The 13389-nt window shown below is 43.4% G+C and overlaps 3 protein-coding genes across 4 annotated transcripts in view; 1 reads left to right on the plus strand and 2 right to left on the minus strand.

Moving 5' to 3' along the window:
- Positions 1-4377, minus strand: part of ehhadh (enoyl-CoA, hydratase/3-hydroxyacyl CoA dehydrogenase) — a 4991-nt gene extending 614 nt beyond the window's left edge. Inside the window, exons 1-7 of one of the 2 annotated variants that reach the window (XM_017469437.3) lie at positions 4093-4376; positions 3731-3834; positions 3393-3562; positions 3152-3263; positions 2933-3037; positions 2488-2829; positions 1-2373 (exon numbers count right to left, since the gene is read on the minus strand). The exon at positions 1-2373 is cut by the window's left edge and continues 614 nt beyond it. In XM_017469437.3, coding sequence (XP_017324926.1) covers positions 1121-2373; positions 2488-2829; positions 2933-3037; positions 3152-3263; positions 3393-3509 — 1929 coding nt within the window. In that variant the 5' untranslated portion in view covers positions 3510-3562; positions 3731-3834; positions 4093-4376 and the 3' untranslated portion in view covers positions 1-1120. Of the gene's footprint in view, positions 2374-2487; positions 2830-2932; positions 3038-3151; positions 3264-3392; positions 3563-3730; positions 3835-4092 lie in introns of both variants that reach the window. The other variant, XM_053680620.1, reaches the window with a different exon arrangement.
- A 492-nt stretch (positions 4378-4869) lies between these two features.
- Positions 4870-7356, plus strand: tmem41aa (transmembrane protein 41aa). The gene is given in 5 exon segments (NM_001200815.1): positions 4870-5023; positions 5512-5662; positions 5787-5948; positions 6361-6499; positions 6881-7356. Coding segments are annotated over 5 exon segments (804 nt in total). The 5' UTR covers positions 4870-4871; the 3' UTR covers positions 7081-7356.
- Positions 7357-7955: 599 nt separating this feature from the next.
- tra2b (transformer 2 beta homolog) lies at positions 7956-12731 on the minus strand. Its single transcript, XM_017469440.3, has 8 exons — positions 11198-12731; positions 10324-10448; positions 9522-9687; positions 9203-9391; positions 8958-9073; positions 8789-8884; positions 8621-8694; positions 7956-8112 (listed from the first exon to the last, which is right to left on the minus strand). Exons 1-8 carry the CDS (start codon positions 11201-11203, stop codon positions 8102-8104), a joined length of 783 nt encoding a protein of 260 aa, XP_017324929.1. The 5' UTR covers positions 11204-12731; the 3' UTR covers positions 7956-8101.
- Between the last annotated feature and the right edge of the window lie 658 nt (positions 12732-13389).

Raw genomic sequence — 13389 nt, forward strand, 5'->3', positions numbered from 1 at the left:
CAAGTGGTCGAAGAGGAGCTGGAGTAGAGACCAGACGCTGCCTCATATTTCAGTTTGTGGTGGAACCAAAGTTCCAGCACTAATTCACACAATTAAAATCACAAAATATTCAAGAATCATCTATTTTTCGTTTGATGACTTGGGACGTGTTTAATAACTGATAAACAGCAGCGCTAGGGTTAGGGCTAGGGTTAGAGTTAGGGCTAGGGTTAGGATTTAGCTGAACGTGCGTTGTGATGACGTCACATGACGTATCTTGGCCCAAATCTGTGGAAAATCTGCGGTAATTTTGAAAAATCGCAAGCTCCTCTGAATATTGCAGAGTTTCCTTTATTTTTGCATTAATTCATGCAATCACAAAATCCTGGAGGAACTGAGGACCAGAGCAGTGACTCAGTCAAATATCTTTTTTCAAACATGAAGCGACATCTGCAAAGGAAATCACACGTGTGTATCTGAACTGAAATGATCAGACCAGCACCGAGATTGGTGAAAAACAGCAGGTTATTCAGCTTGTAATTTTCTCAGAGGAGGAAGGACAAAGAACTGATCCTGACAGAAATAAAATCACAGAGGAGCTCCAGTAAAATAGGAAATTACCCCAGGACCTCATGTACATTTAATCCCATCTGAATAGGGCTTATGGTTAATGCTCGGTGTTTAAAATAAAAAAAAAAATACATAAATAAAGGTCTGTCAGTCAGCGATCCTCCCTCTGTCTCTAATCAGACACTACGCACTTGTACTGTCCAGTGTAGTGGACTATGGAGTACCTGATGATTATAGCGCAGTACCGTCTCACATACTAATGCTTTACACTCAACAGAGACTGCAGATCAGCACACGCTACCTCACACCACTGACACACCAGAACCAACTAGAAACCGAACAAAATAGAAACAGAACCAAACTGAATGACTTAACATTTTTATACGAATGACTGAATTTACTATTTTAAATGTCCACCATAAACTTTTCCTCCTCAGGAAGGAGGGAACAGAACCATATAGAACAGAACACAGTGAAACAAAATAGCCCTAAAAAGATCAGCATTAATCATCATAAAAGAGCATTTATCATCTGGTTTACAGGTGACTGCGCAGGTTCTTGATATGACTCTTCACAGGTGACTGCGCAGGTTCTTGATATGACTCTTCCACTGTTGTATCGGTGGACTTCCTTCAGCCACCAGCCTCCTCAGTAAGCGGCTCGGCTCCAGACTCGGCACGTCCGGGTGAACGCGGTGATAATGCTCCAGTTTCTCCAGCACTACAGACAAACCGACCTGAGAAGCATAAAACATCGGACCTCCGCGATGTCTTGGCCATCCGTAACCGAACAAGTAGATCACGTCTATGTGTTCTGGACCTGCTGCTATCCCGTCCTCCAGGATACGGAATCCCTCATTGGCCAAAATGAAGGCACATCGCTCGATCACTTCCTGTGAGGTGATGCGACGTGGTATGATCCCATATTTACGCCTGTAATCCTCCAGGAAGTTTTGGATCTCCGGATCAGACTTTGCTTCTTTTGACCCAGGAGAGTCGTAGAGGTACCATCCACGGCCCGTTTTCTGTCCGAAGCGTCCCTGTTGGCACAGCATGTCAGGAAGCGGGCAGTATCTCCGTCCAAGCCGCCATCTTGAAGGCTTTACTGGGTCGACGTCAGGACCGATCAAACCAGAAGCCTTCCGAACCCTCCATCCAACATCCAAACCAGAAAGATCGCCCACTTTGAAGATTCCCATGGCAAATCCAAACTCCTCGAGAGCTTGGTCCACTTGCTCAGGTGTGGCTCCTTCCTCCAGCAGGTAGACAGACTGATCCAGATAAAGCTTCAGCATGCGATTACCAACAAACCCAGAACAGTTGCCTACAGTGACACACACCTTTCCTATTCTCTTTCCAAGTGCCATTGCCGTAGCAACAGCTTCAGGAGACGACCTGGATCCATAAACAACTTCGAGAAGCTTCATGACATGAGCTGGAGCAAAAAAATGCATCCCAACCACCAGGGGCTGTCGATCGGTCACCGCCGCAAGCTCGTCCACGTTCAGCCCTGACGTGTTGGTACAGATTAGCGCGTTCACCCTCAGCACTTTGCACAAATCGCTAAAAACACGCTTTTTAAGGTTCATGTCCTCAAACACAGCCTCGATGACCAGGTCCACATCCCTCAGCTGGTGGAAGGAGAGAGTGAACGTCAGGAGGTGTAACGGAGGACTGACTCCTCGTCTTTGAGCATCTCTCTGCAGCATGGCCGTCACCGCCTTCTTACCCCACTCCAACTGCTTTGTATCCGTCTCTATGGCAACTACAGAGATTCCTGCTTTAACGAGGGATACAGCGATGCCCTGACCCATGGTGCCCAGACCTAAGGGAGGAACAGATACCAACATTTAGTCACTTCGGGGAAACTGCTAAACTCAAATAAGATAATGTTTATTTGAATGATGGACTATCTGAATGGCACTTTCTAGATACGTGCCTATGACTCCGGCTCGTTGGACTTCCCTGGCCTTGGTGTTGTTCCACTGCGCCCTGTTAGGAAGAATCCATTTCCCAGCATTCCTCTGAGCAAAGAAGGCATACTGCATGGCTTGAGCCTGGCCAGACCTAAAGAGCGTGTCCATCAGCTGCCTCTCTCTCTCCATTCCTTTACCATAAGGCAACATGGCCGCTGCTCTGACGGCCTGAACGCACGCCACCGGAGCCATCACTCCACGAGAACGCTGCTTCACCTGGGCTAAAGCCGCATCACATACACCGTCCACATCTGGCGCCCACACAGGGGCTCGCAGACTCAACCTGCAAGGGTTTAATGGGTGACCTGTAACACACACACAATAAATACACACACACACACACACACAATATGCACACACAACATATACACAACACACACACAACATATACACAACACACACACACACCTATTACACTGAGAGCGAGCTCCATGGCAGCCTGCACAGCATTCCCCTCAGTTACCTGATCCACCATGCCGAGTTGCAGAGCTTCCTGAGCCGAAACGTGGCGACCTGATGAAACACACACATTACAATGATTATGCCACGCATGTGTGTGTGTGTGTGTGTGTGTGTGAGTGTGAGAGAGAGAGAGAGAGAGAGAGAGAGAGAGAGAGAGAGAGAGACCTGTGGTGATTAGCTCCAGGGCTGCAGGGATGCCAATGAGTCGAGGAAGACGCTGAGTTCCTCCAGCAGCAGGAAGTAAACCGAGGGTCACTTCAGGGAGACCCAAACGGGCCTGAAACACACACACACACACACACACACACACACACACACACACACACACACACACACACACACACACTGCAACAACTCACCGTCATACCACCTTGTATAATCCCGTGTATGTGAGTGTGTGTTTTACTTTAGTGTTAGCGACACGATAATGACAGCCGAGCGCTAGCTCCAGTCCTCCCCCCAGAGCCACGCCCTCTATGGCTGCCACCATCGGCTTCTCTCCAGCCTCCATAGAGTGGATCATTGGAACCAGAGGAGGACCGGACACGGAGGCCGAAAACTCCTTAATGTCTGCTCCTACAAGTTCACACACACACACAAACACACTATAAGTACTATATAGTGTACAACAAAAAAATAAATATTGATGTTAAAACATTGAAATGAGGGCCCCATTCCTATATTTTGCATAGATCCCCAAATCACTAAATCCGCCCTGTATATGCTACATCAGTGTTCTCTAACCTCCACAAAACTTCTCATTCTCTCCACAGAACACCACAGCCTTCACCTGCTCGTCCTTGAGCGCCCGGCTCACCGACTCCACTATTCCCCTCCTTACTGCAGCACTGACACACAGACAGACAGACAGAGAGAGACAGAGAGAGACAGAGAGAGAGAGAGAGAGAGAGACTATAACAGGGATCTAATTTTGCAGCGGTGCAGAGATTTGACCTGCTCTAACACACCTGAGTGCACTCATCAGCATATTTATTAACACACCTTTAATAAGGGTGAGTGCGCGTTAGTGTAAACATTACTGTCTGACAGCTCCCTCTCTCCCTCTCTCTCTCTCTCTCTCTCTCAGCTGGATGGGTTAGACTCACCTGAGCGCGTTCACAGGTGGGTTAGTCAGAGTGATCAAAGCGATTGATCAATTCACGCGCGTGTACCGAGCCATTGCGTCCAAACTGCAGTTAAAGAATAAACTCTACCTCGGTTTGACTGACACACTGCTGTCTGTGGAACTTGTACCTAGTTTTAAAAGAACAGGACTTTGGTCCGTTCACAAACTCCACAGTGATATCATGTTTTCCTTCTTTAATAGAAGCACAGCAGCAGGTAAAAGTCCGCATGTAGTGTTACTCTGGGCCAACTAGTGAAGAGGTGAAGGTGCGTTCAGGCGCTGCAGCACTGCGCAGAACCTGCGCATAGAGTTACACCTACGAGAATGAAGAAATCAATCTGCGCAGAACTGTTTCGCTCTCCAGCAAGTGGCGTCCATAAACTCGAGAATCAAAATTATTAATATATCCAAACAAGTGCATTTTTTTACTTTATATTAGTAAAATATATTTTTAAACCTAAAAAAATCTAATAAAAACTCTTTATATATATATTTGTGTGCTATTATTTTTTTCGTTTTCCCTCGCTTGTGTTAGTTTTTATTTTATTTATTTTAGTTTAAATATACATTTTAATTACGTTTACAGTTTATTTATTTAATCAGCGCAATAATGATGTTCTCGACAGATGTTCTGAAACATTTCAAAACTTTTTCAACGTTGAAAGTGAGCACGAATTCCAACTGGCTGCACACAGTCACGTGACCTGTTCATGGCTCGCCCCCTTGCTTCACACTTCCTGGTTGAGTGTTGTCGGAACCATGCGCTCCGTTCTGGGTTTAGGAGGCGTCATTTTAATTTCTACTTTATATCTGTATTGTCTGGCCTCTTATCTCCCTCCTGTACCGCGGCTCACCAAACAAAACCGAGTGGAAGGGGAGGGAGACCCCGGAGGAGAGAGGGAAATTATCGGGTCAGTTAGCACTCAAACTTACACACTGTCGTTTCATTCAAATAATCTCAATAAATCAGATATATATTCATTTAAGGGAAATAATGTGGATTAATTCTTCTGTTTGTCCGGCTGTGTCCCAAATCCTGTATCCTACACAGGGTTCAGAGTAAAGCCCTGTTAATGTTCCTGTAGCTCTGACACCTGCACTACATCATCATAACACCGGGCTTCTGTTGGTTTCCTGGTTTTAATATCAGAACTTCTAATAGTTAAGATATATCCTAGTGTATAGGATCTGGAATTATGGGAACTAGAACCAGTTAATATGATAATATTCTGGGAATTAGAAGTAAACACTACATACTAGTGAGGAGGTGAAGGTACAGGAACTGCAGAAAGGACATTAACAAGTTAAATGAGGTTTCATTAACATACCCCTAGTATATCCTAATACTGTGTGTGTGTGTGTGTGTGTGTGTGTGTGTGTGTGTGTGTGTGTGTGTCAGCTTGAAGTTCCCGTCCGATCTGCAGGAGTTAAAGCAGATGGCCAGGTTGTTACGGTTCTATAAGCTGCAACACGGTGGCTTCATCCTGCTCCTTTTCTCCAGTGCTTACCTGTACAAACAGGCCTTCGCCATCCCAGGGTCATCGCTACTGGTACACACACACACACACAGACAGAGATAACAGTGTTACACTACATGTTTATGTGATATAATCCACTGATTCCCAGACTTCACGGTTGTTTCTGCGTGGTGTGTGTGTGTGTGTGTGCGCGCAGAACATACTGGCAGGGGCGCTGTTTGGACCCTGGCTGGGTCTGGTGCTGTGCTGTGTTCTCACCACTGTAGGAGCCTCAATGTGTTTCCTGCTCTCACAGTTTTTCGGCAAGCAGCACATCGTCCGCTTTTTCCCAGAGAGAGTCGCCCAGCTGCAGAGAAAGGTGTGTCACACTGGATCTTAGGGTACTGTTCAATTTTGGAAATGATAAACTTTGGAATAGTAAACAGGAACTGCAGGAACTCTCACTAAAAACTAGTAAACTATGGAAATTATGAAGTGGATAAACGAGAAGGAGAACTAGGAGCTATGGGGAACTAGTACTAGAACTCAGTATCGAGGAACTGTTGGATCTAAAAACGGAGTAGTAAAGCAGGAGATCTAGGAGTACAAACTAGAACCTGGGAAGTAGGATCTAAAATCCCTTCAGGAACTGGAACTAGTGAACTAGAGGAACTATGTAAGCATATCTAACAACTAGTACCCAGAGCTAGGAACTGGAACCTAGGAGGGAAGTGTTCCACACATATACAATCTGCTCTGTACAAACTGTGTGTGTGTGTGTGTGTGTGTAGGTGGAGGAGAACCAGAGCAGTTTGTTCTTCTTCCTGTTGTTCCTGCGTTTGTTCCCCATGAGTCCAAACTGGTTCCTCAACATGAGTTCTCCGATCGTCAACATCCCGCTTGCATACTTCTCCCTCTCTGTACTCATCGGTACCATTCTATCTCTCTCACACACACACACTCACACACAGCACATGTGTACAGCAGTGAAACAGTCCAGTAAAGTCGCTCGGTTCTCCTCTATCAGCTCTGTGGACGTGGAGTTAGTGAAACCAGTAAAGCTAGTAATTAGAGCTAGACTGTAGACTGTGGAGCGGAGGATCAGGTGAAGCACACTCAGAATACGGACTCGGTGAAGTGTTCCAGCCGACCGAGCTGATTAAATACTCTATAAATCCTCCATATGGCCTTGTTTCAGCCAATCACATGCATTTCTGTAAATCAGAGACCAGGTGAGAGATGATATTTCAGAAAGAAGAAAGTTTTCAGATTTTTTCAGGTCTGATGCCATATATCCTGCTGTGTGTGTAGGTCTGATGCCATATAACCTGGTGTGTGTACAGACAGGCGTGGTCCTGTCTGACCTGTCGTCTCTGGATGACGTGTTGTCGTGGAGTGTGGTGCTGAAGCTGCTGCTCATCGCCTGCGCTGCCCTGCTGCCATCCGCACTCATCCATCGCTATAGAAACACACACACAGCATACACACACCCAGAGCACAAAGATCGCTGATGTACACTACACTCTTGCACACACACACACACACTCGTGCATGCAGACTCAGTTTACAACGCACTTTTAAATGTGTGGGTTTGTATACGACGTGCAATGTTACATTATAATATGGTGTGTTTGTATAGTTTTGTTTTTGTTTTATTTTTTAACATCATGTGATCACATGATAAATGGACAAATAGAAACACTTCAAATCAACTTGTAATACAATCCTGTTTATCTGCTGAATGATCAGCAAAGATTCAGTTTATTAATAAAATGATATGAGAGGAAGTCTTTGTTCTGGAAGTGATTAAAAGTGGAGTTTTTTTTAACCCTTTTGGTTTGTAAATATTTCTGCAAATATAGAAGTTACTCGTTCCTGATTAGGTCACATGATCAGGTCTACATCTCTAACCAGCGTGTACTCTTCACGTTAGAGAATAAAATTGTTTACATAACATTAACTGTGCACTTTAATAAAAGTGGAACAAAACAATGAAAAGCCAGCGTTAATACTAATATTATTTCAGTGCAGGGTTGTGTTTTAGACATGTACACATGTATAGGCGTGTACAGCGGACACTCCTCATAAACAGTACAAACGTGTGTAATTGTTGATGTGAAGTGTTCTGTAAGGAAGGAGTCTCCAATGTCAGCGCTGTGTAACAGTCAGAGGTGAAGCTGTAATTAAGTTTTCCCACATCTTCATCAAAGAGGAGTTTACACTTCTTTGTTTCTTAAGAACACACATAAATTGTTTTTTCTTATTAACTTCAAGAGAGAAAGATGTTCATGAATTAGTGTGTATTTTGTATCAGAGACACAGTGAGGAACAGACCCAGTGGTGTGGCATAAACTGATTTATTGAGAAAACCATCAGCTTTAACACACACACACTAACACACACACACACACACACACACACACACACACACACACACACACACACACACACACACACGGCTACAGCCGTCTGAACTCCACACTCTCAGCTCCATTAAACACATCATCCTCATCATCACAGACGGGACGGGGATTAGTAGTGACCTGAGGGAGAAAACCAGGATGCTGTTTATCACATCTAAACTACACATGCTGGATAATCAGTAATAAACATGAATTATAATAAAATCAGCTTTTGAGGGGAAATAAATAAATGTAGATGAGATTCAGCAGAGAAAATATTTTTAAAGAAATTAATAAAAAAAAAAAAAAAGCAAAGACATCTAACAAAATTCTCATTTAAGAGAAAAAAAAATGTATATATATAAATAAATCTTCAAAAATGTATAAAGATATAAACAAATATTAAGCAAGATAGTTATCCGTTTCTGATACTCTCATTCAGGACAATAATTATAAATAAATTAGAAAAATTCTAGGTTTTGTTTATTTATTGTTTACCGTTTAACACAGTTGTTACTTTTCACTACAGTTTTTTCATTTCTTAAAAATACTGTATATATTTATTTCATTGTGGTCTTTATAAAAATGTAAACACTAGACAGAAGTATACAGAATAACACCCGAGAGCGTGTGTGTGTGAGAGACTCACGGGGGGAGTAGGAGCGAGAGCGTGAACGTGAGCGATATCCACCACGGCTGTAGTACGGAGACGGAGACCTCCTCCTGTAACACACACATTAGTGTAATCTGTTAAAATATTAATAATCTGAGTAAAATGTGTTGTGTGATGTGTTGTTCTGAGCATGCTCAGTCTCACCTGTACGATCTGCTGTAGTAATCACGGTCGTCATAGCGATCATAGCCTCGATCGTAATAATCATGACGCCGACTCAGACTGTGACCTCCACCTCCACTGTAACATGCACACATGGTTAACACCACCCCCTAATACACCTGTACTCGAATGACACACCTGACACACTCACTATGTGGGTCGGCCCATGTAGATCCCCGGAGTAGGGGTGTGTGGTCTCTTGGTGATGGAGAAGTCCACTCGGATCCTGCGGCCATCCAGCTCCATCCCGTTTGCCCTCTCTTTAGCCTACACGTACAGAACGAACATGGTGGCAATGAAGTGTCCGTGTTAAGGTTAGTATGGTGGCGTATGGTGTAAACAGCAATGGACTTTGGTATGTCCCGTGTTTGGTTGTTTTAACAGAAAGTGAACCACCTCCTGCGAGTCCTCTTTGTTCTCAAAGTAAACAAAGGCGAACCCTCGCGAGCGGCGCGACTGCTGATCGTAGACGATGCACACGTCCGTAAGCGGGGCGTACTTTGAGAAGACCTCCCGCAGATCTCGCTCTGTGGTGTACAAACTCAACCCAAACACTCCTAAACACGTGTTTGGATCAGGGTTCGCCTACAAAACATCACAACAGACCACGGCGTGAAACCACAGCTGAAGCATTTCTCCAACAAGCCCTCGCTGACGAGCGGTAGGGGCTACGGCTTACTGACCAATCACCAATAATCACGTGTTGAAGACTCACCCTGTTGCCTACATGTCGCCGGCGGTTGCTCATGGGGGAGTGTGAGGAGCTGCGAGAGCGACGGCGCCGCGAATCCCTGCTGTAGCAGCGGCTGCGTGAGCGACAGCGCCGAGAGCAAGAGCGTGAGTGACTGTAGCTCCTCCGAGAACTGCGATGAGAACGAGAGCTGTAGAGAGAGATGAAGTACGAGACCTCAGGGATCAGGCAGGTAGTGCCGTTCAGATAACGGCCCTGAACTCCACAAACAGAACGAGGTACAGGGAACCAGGGGAAAGGCTCACAGGGTAAAATCCAGAAGAAATAAAATTACCTGGAAGCTGCATGTTCTCAATTCTAGTCATGGGAACACAAAAAGTGCCATGTTCTAAGTTGTTTAAAACGTCTAGATGTAAATATCAGGAAATGAAGCTGAAATTCTGATCCATCGTCTCATTTTTTTATCTCAAACCCAAATGTCTTCAGTATATAGGAAAAATAATGAACTGGCCTTGCTGTTCCAATACTTTCGGACAGGACTAATTATTCAAGGAGCATTAGGTAAGATTCGCTCTCTAACAGAGAAGTAGGTGGGTTTTGACATTTGCATGATTTATTTATTTTTTTTGCATCTTGCAGGTATTTTGTATAAGAAATAAACTGAGTATTGCACCTTTAAGCCAAGCACTCTGAGTGCAGTGAAAACTTCAACCTGTGCAAGGCAGTGCATCCTAACAACTGGAGATACAGGACAGAAGTGTTCTCCATACCACTGCACACTTCTAATAAACATTCTTGATGATGAGGTGCTAACGTGAGGACTTACTCTGATTTGGAGCACGACCGGGAGTGTGATTTGGAGCACGAGTCACGCTTGGAGTGAGCGGGCGAGTGTGCCAGGGATTTGTGTGAACCTCGTGGACTCACACTCCTCGACTCCGAGCGAGACTCCTAAACCAATCACACACACACACAGTTAGTTGTACATACAGGTGTGTAGGATGAAACCTAATAGGTATCAATGTGGCTCTGAAATCAGTCTTCACTGTGCCCATGTTGTTTATGTAAGGCATGTGTTGATGTACAAGCTACAGGATCAGATGTAAATGTGTATTCCTGCTTTGTTGGAGAGTTCTGTCCACCATCATTACTCACCCTGTTCTCTGGGGAGCAGGATCATGGGACTGGATGCCTAAAGTGAGGAACCTTAGAGAACCAAACCTAAATACCCCCTCTGGTTCTGAATACAATTAGTTACTATGTGCTCATTATTAACGGCATGCTGATGATAACAGTAAAGCATGATCTACAGCTAAGTTCAGGCCACAGTCTCCCCTGAAGGTGTTGCATCAAATCCCATCAGAAGGTTTTGAGTTCATATTTACACCACACCTAAGCTTTTGGATTCCTGACCCTGGACTGCTCAATGGTATCCTGAGTCAACTGTATGTTAAATGTAAACATCCACCTCCCAACACCAGTTTATCAACTCCACCTGTTACACAATCTGTCCATTCATGGAAAGGGACTCCAACATGGTCAAAGCCTAGCGAGTAGAGGAAGCTAACTCCTACCTGAGCAGCCTACTTCCTGAAGGGATCATGGTGGTGGTGCAGTAGTGTGTAGATGATGGGCACATGCCTGCTGATGATCAGTATGTGTGTGTGTAGAGAGCATGCACGTGAAGGACAGACACATACAATCATATTTACTGAGAGTGGACAACTTCACGTTAACGTCATTACTTCAACCCCCTCTGTTCTTCTTTCTTCCACTTCATGTGTGTCTGCCTTCAACTGCTTCCTTCTTCCCCTCATCCTGTCCCTCTGCCCATAAATGCTACACACCATCACGGGAGCTTCACACATCACCATTAGCATTAGCAAGCAACTCTGCTTTTGTTTTGTTTTTTAAACGGTCATTATAAATGTCATCTGACTTCATCTTCTGACTTCTCTTCTTCTCCTTAACAAAAGAAGAACAGTGTGAGGAGTGGGCATCACATTACAACCATCACACACCAGCCATCTTTAACACAAATGCACTCCGTCAGCTGGGACATGTTCGGAGTATGAAGATCGCTCATTATTATTATTATTATTATTATTATTATTATTATTATTATTATTATTATTATTCTACAGGCTCAGGTAGCGGAGTCTCGTGATTAGTCTGAACATCTGACCACAACTTCAGACTCCAAACATGCCCCAGCTGAAGGAATACATTTGGATAAAGTAGAATGTTGTGTACATTTACATTTTTGGACGCATTGTTTTTATAGTAAACATTACCATAAAAGGACATGGAGTTATGGTTTGTCTGGTGTTTTATAATCCACAACTGCACCTTTAGAGTATTATGCTCGAATAACCACTGGGTATAACTTTACACATTACAGATCCCATTTTTAATCTTATAACTCATCATCTCATTTTTATAAGTTTATAACATGACTTAATATAATATTACATTCAATACAAGTCATTAATAAAAAAAATGTTTTGCGTCCTAATTTTAAGATAGTTGTTAATTTAGATCAGGTTCATTTTAATAAGTGTGTTTTCTCACCCGAGACCTGTACAGAAATTTTATTTCAAATTAGAATTTTTTTTTCAAACTATTCATAAACAAACACGCTAGTAAACAGGAGTCAGCTCTGCGCAGATTCTAAGCTAGGCCGCCATCATCGTTTAAAAAAAAACATTGGCTGCGTCCGAAACCGCATATTTATCTACTATATAGTAGGAGAAAAGCAGTATGAATTGTATATCTGAATTCTCAGTATCAGAGAAATACCCGGATGATTTACTAGTTCCGGCGAGATTTTGCGGTATGGAACTGATACACACTGCGCGGGTCAAACATCCCATAATGCAACGGGACTGGTGCTCGAGCTCAGGAAACAAACAGCGTCGGCTCTTTTTAAATATTAAACCTTTGTTAAACGAGACTTTTTTTAAAAAATAATACCCGAATAAATTGTTAACTTGTTTAAGATTTGTGTTTATGATAACGTCGAAGGTCACATGACAATGCCAATATGGCGGATATAGTATATCCGGGATTGTAATCATAATAAACACAAACTGATTAATACACACTGTCACGCAATTTCAGACGTAGCCTTTAACTACATCTCTATAGTGCAGGTATGAGTTTAGAAAAACAAACGTATTTCTAACTCGTCACATCAAAGCGGTCAGGTTAGTTCACAAATAAAAATCATTAAAATGACACATTTACTCACCCGCTCGGTGAAATTCTTCTCTATGTGGAAATCTGAGCTATTATGGTGTGATATAGATATCTATATATAGTGAGAGAGAGAGAGAGAGATAACAGCACATAGCATAAAGCTTCACCTGTGTTTCAGCAGCGCGAGCGCCTGCAAGTGCTAGAAGGTGGGCGTAGCTAATTATACACAGTCGGAACCATCAGCGACGAGGAGACGATCCAGACATAAATATATCTCTACTTATTTTTACTAAACTGACTGCGTTGTTGATGCAAATCAAGAATCTTTCATAGTTCATACTTTTATCACTGTGTGAACTGAGATGTAACAATAAATCTAAATTTAAATTTAAACCACTGTGTTCAGTACCTGTGTTAGCCACCAGAGGGAGACACAGTCCACTACAACACTCAGCACAGCACTACCATGGTCTTTTTTCTATTCTTATTTAATGTTTACTAAAGTGTTTATTTCTCACATCTAAAACTATAACACCGGCCTGAGAGAGCGAGCGAGTGTGTGTGTGTGTGTGTGTGTGTGTGTGTGTGTGTGTGTGTGTGTGTGTGTGTGTGAGAGAGAGAGAGAACTCTTAGACTTTTAGTAAACGTCAATAAAACAGTTAATTTAAAAAAGCCCCAAAACACCATGTTGATT

This window comes from Ictalurus punctatus, chromosome 6 (assembly GCF_001660625.3).
Source record: "Ictalurus punctatus breed USDA103 chromosome 6, Coco_2.0, whole genome shotgun sequence".
NCBI lineage: Eukaryota > Metazoa > Chordata > Actinopteri > Siluriformes > Ictaluridae > Ictalurus > Ictalurus punctatus.